The 19,237-nt window shown below is 44.8% G+C and overlaps 1 protein-coding gene across 2 annotated transcripts in view; it reads left to right on the forward strand.

Moving 5' to 3' along the window:
• Window positions 1-16,965, forward strand: part of EDARADD (EDAR associated via death domain) — a 55,155-nt gene extending 38,190 nt beyond the window's left edge. For both annotated transcript variants that reach the window (XM_077751712.1, XM_077751714.1), the window contains 2 exons: window positions 1,443-1,485; window positions 15,555-16,965. In XM_077751712.1, coding sequence (XP_077607838.1) covers window positions 1,443-1,485; window positions 15,555-15,937 — 426 coding nt within the window. In that variant the 3' untranslated portion in view covers window positions 15,938-16,965. The remainder of the gene's footprint in view (window positions 1-1,442; window positions 1,486-15,554) is intronic.
• Window positions 16,966-19,237: the final 2,272 nt, after the last annotated feature.

Consider the following 19,237-nt stretch of genomic DNA (forward strand, 5'->3'; position numbering starts at 1 on the left):
CGAGCCCCCTGTCGGGCTCTGTGCTGACAGCTCAGAGCCTGGAGCCTGCTTCAGATTCTGTGTCTCCCTCTCTCTCTGCCCGCCCACAATTGTACTCTGTTTCTGTCTCTCAAAAATAAATAAATGTTAAAAAACAATAAAAGAGAAAAAGAAATACTTAGATCAGTTGAGGGGAAAAATCTAGCTGGTAAAACACAGGAGTGCTTCTGGTGTGGAAAAACAATGAGGCTTGTAATTAGACACCTGTTATCTACACTGCTGAGACACGGAGACTTATGAGCTTGGAGTGAGGGGGAAGGCTTCTTGGAAGATAAAGAGGAAAAAGACTATTTAAAATGTTTGACACCGGGGAATTAGCGTGTCTTTAAGGACAAAACCAAGAATGTAGAGCACCTTAGAGATAAACTAATCTATCGGCCCCCTTAATCTACAAATGAGACAGTGAGCTNAGCCATGGTTTCTTCTGGAACTCAGTGGAGGGAGTTGTACTAGCTGCTGAGAGAGGTTTTCATTGTATGAAGATGGAGTTAATTAACATAAACAAACATGTACTGGGGATGGTGTCCTCTGCCGTCTTCATTGAAAACACACACACACACACACACACACACACACACACACACCCTTCCAACAAGGTCACGATATATCCCTTCATGTGGCGTGCTCTGTGGTACAACCTTGCTTTTAAAAACAGAACCCCCCCCCACACACAAGAAGGGCAGAAACACGATCCTCAGGAGATTTGCACGCTGCTTTCTGACAGCTTCTCTTTGCTGCTTTGAAATATATTTTTAAAAACTATGAGAGAGGGGCACCTGGGTGGCTCAGTCAGTTAAGCGTCCGACTTTGACTCAGATCATGAGCTCGCAGTTCATGGGTTCAAGCCCCGCACTGGGCTCTTTGCTGACAACTCAGATCCTGGAGCCTGCTTCAGATTCTGTGTCTCCCCGTCTCTCTGCCCCTCCCTTGCTCATACTCTGTGTCTCTCTCTCTCAAAACTAAATAAACATTAAAAAAAATTTTTTTTAAATATATAATAGGTATGGGAGCAAATTGTAACCTAGACTGATGACAAGCCCAACAAAAAGTAGGTAGGGAATAAAAATAAGAAAAAGAACCTCTAGTGTGCAACAAAAATAAAACAGCACCTTGTTTCATGCATTGATACCTTTTTTAAAAATAGAGTCATTCATGTAACGAACATTTGTTGAGTGCCTACTGTGTGTCAGGCACTGTTCTGGGCACAGGGGACAAATAGACAAGAACTCCCGCCCTCCAGGAGCTTATAGAGGGAGGTGAGCAATACTGTGCTTAAGCTCCATCTCCACCACCCCCGCCCTTACTGCCTGCCAGGCTTTGGTGGAAATGTAACTAAATTGGAAAACTGATAATATCTCCACAAATGGGGATGGTTCTAATGCAGATTGCTTTCCGGTTTTCAGGGAGAAGATGGCTTTCCAGACAGCACTGGAGGTCCCCTTTCAGGTAAACGATTGATTCTACAGATGTCCGGGCCTCACTGAGACCTGGCATGGCTACAGTAAAGATAATTCGAGAATATGTTTATCATTAACTTTGAAAATCTGCATTACAGCCTAGAGAAACTTTCCAGCCACAGGTCACGGTGAGCTTCAAGGAAAGGTTAACCAGATTTCACAAAAGCCTTCAAAGAGTGTTTTCTCCGGGCTAACGCTACTGTGCGTATGGGGGGCGGGGTACAGCTGGGTTCCCAGCTGGACAAGTGTATTGTGGGACAGCCAAACAGAGCAAGCAGACCATCCTCCCTCAGGAGTCCTAGGAAACTTGGCATTGGTAGAAAACTGTGCCAGGTGGAAGAAAGCAATGGGGCTTAGGTAAACCAGGTCAGCCGGCCACTGCCTGTTCCCTCGGGCACTCGGTTAGCCAAGGGGACCCTCCTGACACCTGGCCATGTACTATTTCCTACCCCCTTGCTGCTACTGGTGTGTTTAACCAAAGAAACATTAAGGATTGCCTCCTTTCCCACTTTTTATTGTAAGATGGAAATTCTGGCAGTCTTTGGATGTCTTCTTAATTAATCTTGGGGGAAAATCTGGAGTGAGCATTAAAAGAAGCTACCAGTAGAATAATTGAAAAACATAGAACCTCACTCATGTCTTCTCTGTCTTTTAAAACACATATTAAATGACCTGAGTGTCATCAGGGTCTTTGTTTCCTTTCTAAGGGGAGGGTGGTGAACCCTAAAGCCCTCAGGATAATCTCACCAATCCTATCTAGGCTGTGCCTGCACAACCATGCTGAAAATCAGAACATGTGCTGTATGATCAACCTTCTTTTTCCCTCTTAGAAACATGATGTGAGCTGCAGTGATCTCTGGGTGGTGAGACTCTAGGTGATTTTTTTTTTCCATTCAGCAGATCTTTATTTATTAAGGACCTACTGTGTGCTGGGATCCCTGAGGAGGCCAAGTGGCAAAAGTATAGCTCTGGGAGACAGAAGCGGGGATCCTGGTTCCAGTTTAGCCATTCCCCTGCTGTGAATAGAGCAATTGAAGGGGAAACTGAGCCAGATGAACTTGCATTGGAGCCTTCCCACCAGGTCTCATGGGACTCGCCCAATGTCCGGGTCCCATCCAGACACCCCATCAGAACTTGTCTTCCTCGGGCCACACCCCAACCCTACCAGAGGCTAGGACCACTGACCAAGGATTATCCCTCTTCCACAAGTGCTGTAGCAGGCCAGCTCAAATTAGAAGCACCTAGCTGGGTGATGTGAGGAGGAGAAAGCATCTTTGCATACAAGCAGTCAATTTTTTTAAAAAAATAGCTTTGTGGGGCACCTGGGTGGCTTAGTCGGTTAAGCGTCCGACTTTCGCTTAGGTCATGATCTCGCGGTTCGTGGGTTCGAGCCCTGCGTCGGGCTCTGTGCTGACTGCCAGCTCAGAGCCTGGAGCCTTTTTCAGTCTGTGACTCCCTCTCTCTCTGACCCTCCCCTGCTCACGCTGTCTCTCTCTCTCTCTCTTTCCTAGAAATAAATAAAACATTAAAAAAAAAAATAGCTTCGTGCCCAATGTGGAGCCTAATGCAGGGCTTGAACTCACAACCCTGAGATCAGGACCTGAGCTGAGAGCAAGTGTCAGACACTTAACAGACTGAGCCACCCAGATGCCCCTCCACTCTCCTATATTTTTAAAATTTCTAACATGAGTTAGGAAAATCTCTCCCCTCAAAACTTTAACCTATATACACAAACGTGTATATAACCAATGATCAGATGTAGGCAGATGCATAGAACGTGTAGTAAGTTAACCAAGGAGATCCGTAAAAGGCTGACTGTGATCCACCTGGGTGATAAGAGCGTGATTTCCCCCCCATGCTCATCTGAACTTTCAGCTTTTCTGCAATAAGCACCTATTTCTTGTCTAATTAAAAAAAGTCGGGGCGCCTGGGTGGCTTAGTCGGTTAAGTGTCCGACTTTCGCTTAGGTCATGATCTCGCAGTTCGTGGGTTCGAGCCCCACGTCGGGCTCTGTGCTGACTGCCAGCTCAGAGCCTGGAGCCTGTTTCAGAGTCTGTGTCTCCCTCTCTCTCTGACCCTCTCCTGCTCACGCTGTCTCTCTCTCTCCTAGAAATAAATAAAACATTAAAAAAATTAAAAAAAAAAGTCTATAAACTTTTGAAAGACTAACACCCTTCACAGTAATGTGGAATGTGAGCTAAAATGAAAAAGGATTAAGCTGTTTGGGAATATCTATAAACCTTTATGCATTAAGGTTGTTATTAATTAATAGATTAACTTTAATCAATTTTCAGTTGTCTCAAAAATGTTTACCTGTGTCACAATGAAATGGAAGAGCTTCATAGAGAATAAACTTCTCACAGTGAGGAAAGGTAATATTAATGAGAGCAGATAGTGCTGTTGAACTCAGTATCTTTAGCACCTTGCATGGTACTTAGCACCCAAGAGTGATCAGGTATTGGCTAGATGTTTGCTTTTGTCTTCATAAACAAGTAGATGAGAGATAGTAACTTAATGGCTCTGCTCTTGGATAAATTGGTGAAAGCAGATCTGGATACCATAAAACCTTGGATTGTGAGGAACGTGTTCTGCGGGTGTTTCGCAAGACGAGCAAACGTTTCTAATACATTTTAACTTGATAAATAAGCGATGTCTTCCAATACAAGTAGTACGTGATGCTCAAGTTCACATGATTACAACCTGAGCCAGTGGTTCTTCTCTCTGTTGCTGTCGGTATCTCTTTCTCTCTGTCTCTCTGCCTGTGGGATTGTGGGTGGTCGTCTCCCATGCTCAGATGCATGGTCTCAGGCCATGGTGTTTGGCAGAAATCATTGATCTTTCAGAACATTGGAAGGTGCCCACGCTGGCACTAGTGTGTTTTTTGTTACTTCAAAGTGCCTATGGACAGTCCTATGTTTTTCCAGATATGAGTGAGCTTAGGAATGCTTTGCTTCATTCTAGGTCAGGCTGCCTGTGGATAGAGACCCTTTCCTCTGCTGCCTTTTCGCCAGTTACATGAAATACAGTATCTGACAAGAATTTATTAATACTGTGCTGTAGCAGTGATTCTGTTAGTGACAGTGAAAGTGATCTTACACAATAACCCTCCTCTCTCTCGCCTCTCTCACACCAGCCACAAAGGTTTTCAAAGGCAAGTGCAGGTGAATTTGTTTCTTTTTCTTCATGTTTTGTATTTTCTTTATTATTTTGTATTATTGTGATCATTTTTACATAAATAATTTTGGATTATGGAATGGATCATCTGAGTTTCCATTCTTTCTTTTTTTTAATGTTTTTATTTATTTTTGAGAGAGACAGAGCATGAGTGGGGAAGGGGCAGAGAGAGAGGGAGACACAGAATCTAAAGCAGGTTCCAGGCTCTGAGCTGTCAGCACAGGGCTCAAAATCATGAACCACCAGACCATGACCTGAGCTGAAGTCAGATGCTCAACCGACTGAGCCACCCAGGCGCCCCAGAGTTTCCATTTATTTCTTATGGAGAAATTTGCTTTGATATACAAGAGCTTCAGATTATAAGCATGCTTCTGGAATGAATTACACTCACAAACCAACGTTTTACTGTATTTCGGTCATCGAAGGGGAGTAGCAGGCTAAGTAAGATTTACTGTATCATTTTACTTACAAACACTAATTTCCCACTTGCTGTGCACCAGTCCCAGTTCGAAGCACGTTAAAAATGTGCTTAGAAAAAAGTGCACGTGACAACTCCGAGCCTACCTCACCGACACCTTCCTCACCGAGTGGTTGTGACAGAAGCGATGCTGGGTCACGTGGCTCGTGCTGGGTCACACAAGTCCTAAGTGAGATTCAAGCCCCAGCCACCCAGGGGCTCATTCCCAACCCCCACCCGCTGCCCCCGGGCTGCCTCTCTACTGGTCCGATGCCTTTTGTACACATTGAGTGCTTGAGTGTCATACCCGTGGGATGAAGTTCAGCTATCTCAGATAGAGTTGTCATCTGGAACAAAGCCAATGCCCAACCCCCTCCGCCAAAGTCCGTCTCTGACCCGCTGTAATTAATATCTTTCACAAAAGCTTGCTACTTTCCCTGGGTCAGGCGTTCAGGCTCTGACTCAGAGTCTGGATTTTATTGAATTCTTGTCTTTGAAAACCTTCGTTATCTGTGATCCAGTCTGTAGCTGGTTAAAATAAGCAGTGAGGGGAGAATGGAAGGCACTGCCCTAGGAGGAGGGACTAGACACACGTGGGCTATGACAGCTGACAGTTTGTAATCAGGGAAAGAAAAAGAATACAAATCAGAATCAGCCACCCCTAGAAAAGCACAGCCCCCTCTATGGAACCGTTGAATACGGAAGCGAACGCCCACAGGAGGCAGAGCACAAGACAGAAGATACTGTGATGCCTGGATTAATGCGACAACGCAAATGACAGTCAGTGATGGTCAGTGCGCCCTGCTGAAGGCTGAAGGAGACGTTAGTTTTTCAGTGTTCCCGTCCACACTTTCTAAATGAAAACATTTGGGCATGAAAGGAATATGAGTCAGTTTTCAAGAAAGTATCCCTCAAATTGAAAACACAGAACCTCTGCTTGCCCTCCCTTCTAAGAAATCAGTAGCTGTCACAGGGACCACAAGGCTTTCTGCACCTATTTTCCACCACTGGCCAGTTTTCCAAGGATGACTTTCCGACAGCCTTGCAGAATTCAGCACTTGCCTGATCTAAACCGAATGTCCCCCCCGAGACGAATGCAAAATAGGACTTTCATTTTTTTCTTTTTCTGGCTAGGTCCATTAAAATGACACTTTGTTAATATGTTGGTGTCACATAATTTCAGAGTCCAAATTCACACGGAATTCCGTGCCGAATTTTTACCGGGGTCCTTTCTTACGTAAGTTTGTTTCCTTCTGAAAGTGCCCTGTACCCTCAGAGTTTGTTTGATGACAAAATTGAGGCACGGCATGATTCACTAGCCTAGATCCTTCCAGCCTAGATCCGCCAACATGATGTCTCCTTAAAGGGGTGTTTTAGAGACAGAGAAAACGAAATTATATTGTTTTTCCCTTCGGTTAAGAGATCAAACGCCCACCAGAAGCCCTTGGGGTAGTTTCTTGGGAGATAAAAATAGTTCATCATTTTCCAGCTCAGAGCATATAAACTACCTCTGATGAATAATGTGTGTGTGTGTGCACATCCCAATGATCTATCAAAGCCATAAACTGACATTTTAAATGTGTTTCTTTCCAACCACATTGCAAACCACACACAGAAAAAAAGCATGAGTTTATACCCTTAACACACATGACTGCAGAAGTACTCGACTCTACTTTGACCCTAGTTGGTCTTTTCAGGCTCCAAATCGAATAGTTTATAGACCCCTGGGATAGAGTTATTTCAGGACCACAATATTTTGCTACGTGCAGAGTCGCCAGTATAAAAATGTTTCCTATTTAATTGTCTGAATTAATTCAAGACCTAGCATCCTGGGGAACGTTATTATACATGATCTAAGAGCGAACAGTGGTCCTGAGCACGCAGGAGGAAAAGGCCCGCGTGGTAATGGTTCTCCAGCAGCCAGAGTGCACAAGATAAAACGGCCCTCACCCCTGCAGGGAGACACATTAAGTTCATCTGTGATCCACTGCCAACGTCCTGGCTGGCGCCATTTTCTGGGCCCACCTAATCATGACCTTTGTGGATCCCTAGTCTTGTTCCAATTCACAATTAACTGTTAATTGACCAGTATTTTAAGACCTGCCAAACTGGAGTTAGACACTGCACTGGTGAACATGAACTATTTCTTACCGTTGTTTTAAGCGACCTAGAGCTACCTCGTCAGTGAACATTCTTGAATTCTGAGCTCTTCTTTAAAGTGTATGTAAGTATGTGTAAGAGAGGACAGAGCCCGGGGAAAGGAGACCAAAAACACCCGCAGGAAGACGCATTTGCTTACTGTTGAGGTTGGGGAGGTGTTATCTCTTCAGAGACTTAACCACCAGATGGACATGCTGCCTCGCCAAGGAAGGTAGCAACTCTGACTCCAAAGTGTCATTTTGGCAGGCCATTCTGACCAGGAACTCACTCCGCAGATGGCTTTAAGGCAATGGTTTTCTACCCTGGCTGCATATTAGAATTCCCAGGGGAGCTTTTAAAAGTTCCACGTCTGCCTGCACCCCCACGCCAATTAAATAAGGATCTCGGTAGACAGATCCGTGGTCAGAGTCAGGATTTTGTAAATCTACTTGGCCTGGGAGGGTACGGCGTGGGGAAGGACTTGGAGGTGGGGAGGAGGAGGAGTTCCCTCTTCCGGCCAAGGTTGAGAACTAGGGCTTTTAAAAAGGCTCTCGGTTATGCTTCCTCACCCACCGCCACTAAGCCTTTGTTGCTCACCTGTGCCGCCAGATTGAGGCTTCAGTAGATGATCTCATTTAATCCTCTCAATGTCTTCATGCAGTAGATCCCACTGTCCCTGTTCAGAGAGTGAGGCGATGGCCCTAGCAAGCTCCTTCCCCGTCCAAGTTGCACACCTGCACCGCGCCAACGGGTATTGACCGTCAGTTGGCAGTGTCTCTAGGGCTCTTTCAGTCGCCGTCATACGCCGTGTCCTCTTTTGCCATGGCAACCAGACCTCTTTCTTCTGCTTATGTATGCTCAGCACTAAACAAATAAAAAAGTTCAGTTGACCTCAAATTTTCTAGATAGCTCTTCTTAAGCTGCCCAGAGCTTTCTAATTTGGCTGTTTCTCTAAGATGCACTCTTCACTCATTTGATTTACTCAACAAATATCACTGAGTGCCTCCTGTGTGCCTGGAGTGAAGTGGTGACGTCAGACACCAAAGGGTCTTTTCTCTTGGAGTTTATATACTAGCTGGGAGTGACAGGCAAGAAGCACAACTAGTTAAGTCGTTGCAAATTGTGGTAGGCGTGCATGAGGAAACTAAAGAGGGTAACGGGATTTTGCCTGGCAGTGGAGGGTGCTGCTTTAGGTAAGAAGATGCACGGAGACCTGAACGATGTAAAGGAGCCAGCCATGTGAAGATCTGAGGAGGGAGGACTCCAGAGAGAAGAGCTAGCTAGTGCAAAGGTCCTGAGGCGGGGCTGAGCTTCGTGTTCTAGGGGCAAGTGCAGGCAGGGAGAAGCAACAGAGAAGGAAGTGAGCTGGGAGACAGCGACAGAGGCCAGACTACGTGAGGACTCTTTAAGTATGCTTAAAAAAATAAATGTCAAACCTAACATCTTCAAATAACATTCATGTAGGACTTGACAAAAGTGCTGTCACATCATTTATCTCCTTTAACTCATGAGATATAGAAATGATCATTTTAATTTTGTAGATGAGGAACCTGAAGTCTGTAGATGTTAAATGCATGGAGAGGTCAAGCTCTAGGAGGTTGGAGGGCTGAGATTTGAGGCTACTGCTCCGTGCAGGGCTGGTCATACGTAAGCCGTTCCATAAATGACTGTTGTCCCAATGAAAAGACCCTGAGAGGGGAGCCTGGGTGGCTCAGTTGGTTAAAGCATCCAACTCTTGATCTCAGCTTGGGTCATAATCTCATGATTCATGAGTTCAAGCCCCGATGATGGTGTGGAGTCCGCTTGGGATTCCGTCTCTCCCTCTCTCTGCCTCTCCCCTGCTCACTTGCTCTCAAAATAAATAAACTTTAAGAAAAAAAAGAAAGAAGAAGAGACACTGAGAAATCTGGCACTTCTTCCTCTGATAAATTCTCCCTGAGTTTAAGCCAATACTCAGCCTAGACTCACAGAGACCAATTTTTCTTCGGTCTCTAGAATAAGAGTCATCATAAATTAATGGCACGTTTCATTCTTGTTTTGCATCAGCAGAAAATACACAAGTCAAGTGTCCAAATATATCAAGTGAGGTACCCTCATTATTAGAGACTTGGAGTGACTTTTTACACATAAGTAACTTCTTTTCTCAATTAGCCCTCTCCTCTCCGCCCCCAAAACTAGCATCAGCCTGTTCTCTAATATCTTAAGAACAGTGCTGTACTGTTTTCCACTGATACTTGTTTGTTGCCCAGGAGACATGAGCAACATTCGTTTTCCTTTATTATTTGTTCTTTAAGTCATAAGATTCATCAGATATTAAAAGCAAATCTGCCTTTTCTGCTGGGGAGAAAGTATAGTTCTCATTCATTCATTCATTTGGCAAACAATGTGTGAACTTCCACTGTTCGGCAACCCTGTGCTTGTTTTTTGAGAGGCATCACATAATAATCCCATATCCCCCCCATTTTCTGATGAAAGCTTCTTTGGTGCTGTGTCTCTCTCCCCCCACAATCGTTTCTCCCCCAAGGCATCACCCAGTCTCGCCTTTTAAGTGCACTATTACAGATAGGTGTTTAAAGCAGGGCAGGACAAAATGTGTTCGATACAAAACAAAACAAAACATGTTTCTCCACTTCAGTCTGCCAGAGAGCTAATTATAGTTTATGATTCTAAAAGGCAGCTTCAGATTCGCTAGTGTTGCCAGTCGGTGTAGATATCAGTTCAGCAAACGGTTTGTGATTTTTATCATGGGAGATACAAACAGAAAAGCATCGATAGGTTTTTGGCACATCATTTATTTTTAAAACAAACCGATAAATGGTCAGCGTAATTATTCAAAGAATAAAAGCTTCTCTTATACTAGAAAGCTTAAAGGAGCTTCACGTGATGTCTTCTTTTTTATATTATTATTATTATTATTATTTTTATTCTTCCTCTTCACTTGACCTTAGCCAAAAGACCAAGAAGTGATTATTATTCTCCTTGATTTCTTCTAGATACTAAGGAGAAAACTTGCCAACACTGAATCTTACACAGGTGATCCTGGGGAGGACCTTTGGACATCAGTTTAGAGATATAAATCCTCCTTTATTTTTCTGTGACATTTAAACACATTTTTAAAGTTTGGGCACCTGGGTGACTCTGTCATTGAGCATCCGATGCTTCATTTCAGCTCAGGTTATGATCTTGAGTTTTATGAAGTTGAGTCCCACATCAGGCTCCATGCTGAGCGTGGAGCCTGCTTGGGATTCTCTCTCTCTCTCTCCCTCTCCCTCTCCCTCTCCCTCTCCCTCTCCCTCTCCCTCTCCCTCTCCCTCTCCCTCTCCCTCTCCCTCTCCCTCTCCCTCTCCCTCTCCCTCTCCCTCTCCCTCTCCCTCTCCCTCTCCCTCTCCCTCTCCCTCTCCCTCTCCCTCTCCCTCTCCCTCTCCCTCTCCCTCCCTCCCTCTCTCTCTCCCTCTCTCTCTCTCTGCCCCTCCCCTGCTTGCTCTCTCTCTGTCTCTCAAAATAAATATTTAAAAGCTATATATTTTAAAGTATCCAAAGAAACACAATCAGTATATTAAAAATTAGGAGATACCAATTGTTAACATGTTTGTTATACATCCAGACTTTTTCTGTGCCTGTAAATATGTATATAGTATATGTTTTACGTGGATATGAATGACTGTACCATTTGTTTTTTACACAAATAGAATTATGCATACTGTTTGGTAACCAGCTTTCCTTGCCATTTGACAGAACATTCTTCATTTGACCATATCTTTAGTTTTTTTTAAGTTTTATTTTATTTTTTTTAATGTGTATTTATTTTGAGAGAGGGAAAGAAACAGAGCGTGAGTCAGGGAGGGGCAGAGAGAGACGAAGACACAGAATCCAAAGCAGGCTCCAGGCTCCGAGCTGTCAGCACAGACCCGATTGAACTCAAGAGCCTTGAGATCATGACGTGAGCTGAAGTCAGACACTCAACTCACTGAGCCACCCAGGTACCCCATGACCCTACTTTTAAATAAGAACAAGGAAAATTGCAGAATTTCCCTTCTACCTCTTTTAGTGAGAAACCACCTTTACCATTACCAAGTTTGTTTTTTAAATAAATAAGCTTCTGTTCCATCATGCTAAAGCTTTATTTCTTAATACATCATTATTAATGTGGCTGAAGAATAGCTCTCCCTGTATTACATGGAAATGGAATGCAACATTTTTAAACTCCATGATGTGGAACATGTTGCAGAAAGATCTGGATTTGTTTTGGGGCCTTTAAGGTGTAATGAGGAGCAAGAAAACCATACAGAACATCTCACTGCAAGGCAGAGTCAGGAGACAAAGCACTGAGATTCTGAGTGAGGCAGCATTCTGGGCAAGGGCTGGGGAGATTTCCTGCAAGGGCTGAATCAGGTGGGGTTTGTAGGGTGGCTCAAGTTGAGCAGAGAAAGGGAAGTTCGAGGGAGAGAGAGAGGGAGAGAAGACAGAAAACTGATTAGAGAGAAAACACTAGAAAAGGCATGAAGGTAGAAGAATACGAGCTATAATTTTTCCACCTATGAAATTGACACAGTTACGCATCCGACTTCAGCTCAGGTCATAATCTTCCAGTCCATGAGGTTGAGCCCCTACATCGGGCTCTGTGCTGACAGCTCGGAGACTGGATTCTGCTTCAGATTCTGTGTCTCCCTCTCTCTTGTCCCCTCCCCCGCTTAAATTCTGTCTCTCTCTCTCTGAAAAATAAATAAACATTAATAAATAAAAGGAATTGACAAACATTTTTTTACTTGGTGCTGTTCATCAAGTGAGATGAACCCCATCACTATTCCCTGATTGGAGTGTAAATCGGGTATGAGTTTTATTTCTGGAAAGCAGTTTTTGGGTGCATGCATTGATAGCCTTAGGATGGATGCTCATACTTTTGGGCCTAATAATCTCATTACTGGAGACATGAGTAAAGATGTAGCCAAACATATATATGCAAAGGGTCTGTATCAAGAGAATTTGGGAAAACCCTAAATGGTCAACAGTTTATAAAAAATCTATAATGGTATACAAGTTCCAAATTTTGTACACTGAACTGATACTAGTCTTTCTTTTCATTTAATCTGAGGTCAGTTTTATAGGATGGATGAAGTTTGGGAAACGGAGCAGTCCAGCTTGTCTGAAGCACAGGTTATATTTCAGGAAGTCATGGGAAATAAGGGGCACCTGGGTGGCTCAGTTGGTTAAGTGTCCCACTTCGGCTCAGGTCATGATCTCATCATAGTTTGCGAGTTCGAGCCCCGTGTAGGGCTCTGTGCTGACAGCTCAGAGCCTAGAGCCTGCTTCAGATTCTGTCTCCCTCTCTCTCTGCTCCCCTCCCCTGCTGGTGCTTCTCTCTCTCTCTCAAAAATAAATAAACATTAAACAGAATTTTTTAAAAAGGAAATAAGACAGGAATTGTAGCATGGAGAGTTTCCAGGGGAGGTTGGGACGTGGTAACTGGTTGGACTCAGTGAAAAAGTCTGCAAGGACACCAGGAAGCCGCAAATATAAACAGGGGAGGCAGAGTCCTTCTGGTGCATGGGGTTGGGGGGGATTTAAGTACTGTCTTGGGTGCCCTGAGTTGGAGATGTCATCTAGCCATCAAGAGGGGCTTTCCAGTGGTCATTCCTGGGGTGCAAAGGAGCAGACAGGACTACCCTTTCAGTTATTTATTAATGCATTTACTCATTCGATAAATACTGCTTAATTAAGCATTTGCTGTATGCTAAGGGCTGTGCTGGGCCACCAGATGCAAAAAGAAGGGGGCTTCCATTCCTGGGGGAGCACCCATGGGGGGAGTGTTGGGAGTGGAGGAGGGGACCAAAGGGAGGGAGTGTGGAAGGGGAGAGCTTAGGGCCAAGAACAGTACAGGAGCACCTCCCTATGACTCTCAAGGACTCCGCAGGGAGACAGGCAGGGATCTCAGCATGTCAGGTGACAGGGGAAAGGATGCAGGGAACATGGGGAGTTTGGGGCCGCGTGGTCAGAAGAAACCTTCAGGGTGGATGCAGGCTGCTGTGCAGTATACAGCATCCAAGGGGGCAAAGGAGCCCTGGGCTTCATTCCAGAGGCAGCCATATCTAAGGGGGAGCTGGGTGAGGGGGGCATTAGAAGCAGCAGGAGAGGTCCAGGTGATCTTCAAAGTCAAGTGGGGACCCGCTTGTTCATGTGATACGTTGTGTTGGTTATCACAGAAATAAAACACCACTGGAGAAAGTTTGGAAAACAGAAACATAATCCTACCGAATTAAGAGAATAGCTATTACTATTCTTGTATGTTTCCTTCCGTAGTAATAGTAACACAGAGCTTTCACGTAGTTCTGATATAGAGTATGTACACATTTTACGTCTTGCATTCTTAACATTACAGCACAAACATTCTCTGGGTTGCTACACAGCCTTCATAGTTACTTAAATAATGTTCCGTCCAGTTGTACAATGATTTATTTCGCGAGTCCTTTCACTCTGACATTTGTTTAAAAGACAGATAATAAGAATAAGACTAATTAAAATTTTTCATACATGTTCTAGATTATCTCCTTCCACTGGATTCCTAGAAGTTATGTTAATAGATCAAAGATCATGAGCATAATCTTAATGGTTCTTGTTATCATTTGTATTTGCCACCAAACTGCTCATTACCAACAATCACCAAAGTGCAACCCTTTTTTCCCAGTTCTTTACTTTCCTAAATCAGGAAGTCCAGGGCTCACAGTAGTAAAGGTCATTATAACCTCCCAGAAGTTTCCAAGCTAGAGATCTCTACTGGAGCCTTAGGCCGTTAAAATCCATGGAGCGCCTGGGTGGCTCAGTCAGTTAAGCATCCGACTTCATCTCAGGTCATGAGCTCGCGGTTGGTGAGTTCGAGCCCCACATCGGGCTCTGCACTGACAGCTCAGAGCCTGGAGCCTGCTTCAGCTTCTATGTCTCTTTCTCTCTCTACCTTTCCCCAGGTCACGATCTGTCTCTCTCTGTCTCTCAAAAATGAATAAACATTTAAAAAAAGAGGAGAGTAGGGGCGCCTGGGTGGCTTAGTCGGTTAAGCGTCCGACTTTCGCTTAGGTCATGATCTCACGGTTCGTGGGTTCGGGCCCCGCGTCGGGCTCTGTGCTNAGCTGCAGAATTTAAGTCACTTAGATTGCCGTGTTGTGTGAACACCACTTCCATCTGCACTGTAAAGGACTTCTCTACCCCTTCCTCCCCCTCCTAACGTGCTTCCTAGCATTGAAATGAGGCTAAAGATGACTGATGGAAGAATGTTGCCCTTCCTCTGGGCTTGGGCTGTGCCCTCCTTGGTGAGGCTCAGCTCAGAAACCTCCTGTTCATCCAGCCCCCTGCATACACCCCAGGCTGTTGGCTCCACTTCAAAGGCAGCCCCGTGGGTGAATAAAACACAGATAAAGGCGAAGCGATGATAAGGTGGCCGTAAATCTGAAAAGTACTTTTTCTGGCATTACAGTTATCACTCCGTTTCAAATATGCCTATGGAGTGGATATTCCAGTTTTCAGTGTGTGTGTGTGTGTGTGTGTGTGTGTCTGTGTGTTTAAAGGCCTTTTTAAAAATTGTGAGATCCTTTATACCTTAACGTGCTGTGTTTGGCATTAAAGAACTGTCAGGGCTGACTTGTAACTTGGAAGGGGTAAGGGTTGAGGTGCAGGCGAGTATGGGCTGGTTTACTCATGGGACAGAGGCTGACTCCCGCGGGTGACCTGCCCACACAGAGAGCCTTGCACCTCAGAGACCAGATTCTGGCCCACACTCTCACAAATGCACAGCATGAGACACAGGGAGTCTCAGACAGAAAGGGGAATGGACTGTATAAAATCCTCCCACTGCATCCAGCAAAGCAGCCCATCCTTGGCTGTCAAGAACACCACATTTGTTGTGGCGCCTGGGTGGCCCAGTCGACTAAGCATCCGACTACGGTTCAGGTCATGATCTTGGAGTTCATGGGTTCGAACCCTGCGTGGGGCTCTGTGCTGACAGCTCAGAGCCTGGAGACTGCTTTGGATTCTGTGTCTCCCTCTCTCTCTGCCCTTCCCCCCACTTGAGTTCTGTCTGTCTCTCTGCCTCGAAAATAAACATTACAAAACTAAAAAGAGAACACCACATGCGTGAGTATATAGAAATGAGTCTGCTGAAATGCTCCTCTGTAAGATACACTGTGTTCTACCTACACCAGTGCCGTTGGCACCCAAGCAGGAAAGTAAAGGGCAGAGGAGACGGACGTGTCCGCTCACTCTCCTGCTGACCTGTGGACTGTGTTGCTTTGTCTCTGCAGATATAAGCCGAGGCGAGTCCTGCAAGGAGGATTGCACTTGCTCCTCCTGCTCGCTCCGGGCCCCCACCATAAGTGACTTGCTCAATGATCAGGACTTGCTAGACGTCATCAGGATAAAGCTGGATCCATGTCACCCGACAGTAAAAAACTGGAGGAATTTTGCAAGCAAATGGGGCATGCCCTATGACGAACTGTGTTTCCTCGAGCAGAGGCCTCAGAGTCCCACCTTGGAGTTCTTGTTCCGGAACAGTCAGAGGCCAGTGGGCCAGCTGATGGAGCTCTGCAGGCTCTACCACAGGGCTGATGTGGAGAAAGTCCTGCACAGGTGGGTGGATGAGGAGTGGCCCAAGAGGGGGCGTGGAGACCACCCCAGGAACTTCTAGACCTCTGTTCCTTCCCACTGGCCTCTTTGGACATTGAAACAGCCACGGATGGAGGAGGAGTGTGGACCTGTCCTTTTTTAAGAGTTTAGGACGAGGACACGCAACAGTGGACAGTGGTTTTCCCCAAAGCTGGTGGTTTTCTCTGGAGGGCTAGGTTATGTTTTGGTGGTGGATTTTTGTTTGTTTAGTTTTGCACATCTGTTTCCACTTAACATTTGAATCTGGAATTGGGAAAAAAAAATCCTTTGTAGACTCATATAGGGGCCAGGACCAAAGACTACAATCCGAATGGACTCATGCCATGATGAAAATAAAATTATCCTCTCCCTTGAATACCGTGGACGATTGAAATAAGAACTAAGATTGCCAATAGCCCCAATCGATCATCATCCGTATGATCCTTCATGATAGACGGGACGCCCACAGCCTAGAAGAAAACATAAAGTACAGTAAAACCTTGGTTTGCAAGTGTAACTCATGCCAGAAACATGCTTATAATTCAAAGCACTCGTCTATCAAAGCAAACTTCAAGAACCATTGGCTCGGTTGTGGTCATGTGACATTCAGCATCACATACTACTCGTATTGCAAGATGTCGCTCGTTTATCAAGTTAAAATCTATGAGAAATGTTTGCTCGTCTTGCAGGACACTGCAGATCAAGTTACTCACAATCCAAGGTTTTCCTCCACTTAGGTGAAGGACGTTGGCATTACGGGGCCGTACCTTCAGACCACATGTGCCATCTTTCTTATTCAAATGGTTTTGTAATCCGTGCACTCTCAAAAATGTCACCTGCTCAAGTATTTTTGCAGGAAATACAAAACTAGTATTTTGGGGGAGGGAGGGGGAATAAGGACCTTGGGAAAGCGAGTACACAGAGTGCCCTTTGTTACCCAGGACTTTTTAAAAAGTAACTTAATATGTACTTTCCCATCTTTTGTGAAAGGCTGAGTGTTTTCACCCCTGAGATCAAGCTTGGGTAAGAAATAAATAAGAATCACCAGGCCCAACGTTGGAATGTAAGCACTTGTAGTACCTACTGTCCCGGCTGAAAGCAGGGCCACTAGCCAACACTACACGGAGGTTTAGCCAAGAACGGGGAATCTTTCATGCTGGTGCTGGGGCAGGAGATCGGCATTAAAATCCAGCTTGGAAAGGATTTTAAACCAAATGAAAAATTGGGTCCAAAGAATATCTCATGTTCTTATGTGATGGTTTTAGGGGGAGGTAAAGTGTGGTTGATAGAAGGGTTTGCTCCCAGAGAGATGGGAGGAAAAAGCCCTTCCCCTCCTCTCCCCTCCCCCCTCCCCTCTTTAGGGCTCCACTGCCTCCAAATGGTGACAGAAAAAAGCAGGTGGTACCTCTACCCCCACCCCCAGCCATCATTCCCATGGGGGGAGAATGGGAAGTTTCCCCTTATTTCCAGAGACTTCCCCCGCCCCCAATGACACAGGAGAGAGGTGCAGCGGGAAGGAAGGGCAATCTAGGGAAGGGAGGATTGGAATAACAGCACTTCCACCACCCGGCCCCCCTCCCCTGCTGCGCCATCTTTCCTGGTCTTCCCCCAGGTTCCCGGCTCAGAGGATACTCTGCTCTGTTGAAAGCTGAGGCAGATCACACACCACCCTCGGTGCCATGGCAGTAGCTGGGAGAGGTGGGCTTCTAAATTTCCACTCAGTAGGGCCACAGCTGCAAATTTAACAAACAGTTTAAGTTTGGGGCGCCTGGGTGGCACAGTCAGTTGAGCATCCATTAGCTAAGGTCATGATCTCATGATTCATGAGTTCAAGCCCCGTGTCTGGCTCACTGCTGTCAGCACAGAGCCTGCTTTGGATCCTCTATCCCCCTCTCTCTCTATCCCTACCCCACTCGTTTTCTCTCTCTCTCTCTCTCTCTCTCACTCACTCAAAAATAAACATTTAAAAAATTTTAAGTTCCTAATATCCGAGACGTTGATTTGGAGAATATGGTGAAAATTTCTCCCGTGAAAACAGTTACACATGGTGATTAGGTTCTTTAGAACTGTCAGTTCTGTGTTTTACACATTTCTGAATTAAAAGTTTTTTGTAAGCTGGCTTGGGAATGGTCCCTGTTGGCACTGCTTCTGGGCATGAATTCCGATTCCCAACTCAAAATTTCAGTCTCAAAACTGACTTTCAACTGAACTTCTCATCATGTCTTGAACATGGCTATTGTTCGTAACTGTCAGCTCAATTTACCTGTGTGTTGGATGAAAAATGTTAATGAGGCGCCTGGGTGGCTCAGTAGGTTAAGCATCCAACTTTGCCTTAGGCTATGATCTTACTTGTGAGTTCGAGCCCCGCGTAGAGCTCTGTGCTGACGCTCAGAGCCTGGAGCCTGCTTCTAAGTCTGTCTCCCTCGCTACTCCTTCACCACTAGTGCTCACTCTCTCTCTCTTTCACTCTCTCAAAAATGAATAAGTAAACACTAAAAACAAAAAAAAGGGAAAACATTTCGTTTGACAAACACTTACTTAAAAAACGTGAAGACAGAATTTAGGTGATTCAGGTATGGGCGAGGCTGAGTGTGCTCCTGTCAAATTCAGGAATTCCAGGAAAACGGTCTGAGCACAGGGTACCACCCCCTTATCTCTCCTTTAGGCATCATTACTCCCAAAGTTCTGATTGCTAATAATTTCTACCACTGGCTATGAAAGCTTAAAATTCCTATTTATAATTGCATGGGGAAGTGCCAAGGTGGATGGGATTTTTTTTTTTAAATAGGGGAGTTGATGTACACGTGTCATTTGAATTTGAAACTACCATAATTTGCACATCCTCGACATCTGTATCAGTTGGCATTTGACCTTATGTAAAGTTTTAATTATTAGAAGTATAGAGATTAGCAGAGAGAAATTATTCAATTATTAGAAGTATGATATTAGCAGAGAGGAATTTAACCAAAAGTTTTTTTTAAATTCAAGTTCATTCAGCCCCTAGACTTTAATTAAAGGTAGGATGGCTTTTCTCTTTGTTACATACAGACATATCAAAGAGTAATTCTCAACTAAAATAGAACCACAACTCCATTGCATAATAACCCAAAATAATTTTCAAGTTAATTTTCAGCAAATAAATAGTGGAACAGCATAAATATGCCGAGACTCCACAAAAGAGAGAGTGGAAGGGAAGGAAAGCACTTTCTGATTATTGATCAACTACCTGTTAAAACACAAGTTCATTAACACCTACGAGGTTTTCTCATTATACTCTTCCCAGGAATCTAGGTTAAGTTGACGGTGTTAGAAACGAAACTGCTTATAATGAGGTCCTTTTGCT

Source organism: Crocuta crocuta, unplaced genomic scaffold, assembly GCF_008692635.1.
Source record: "Crocuta crocuta isolate KB4526 unplaced genomic scaffold, BGI_CrCroc_1.0 scaffold59-1, whole genome shotgun sequence".
NCBI classification, from domain to species: Eukaryota; Metazoa; Chordata; class Mammalia; order Carnivora; family Hyaenidae; genus Crocuta; species Crocuta crocuta.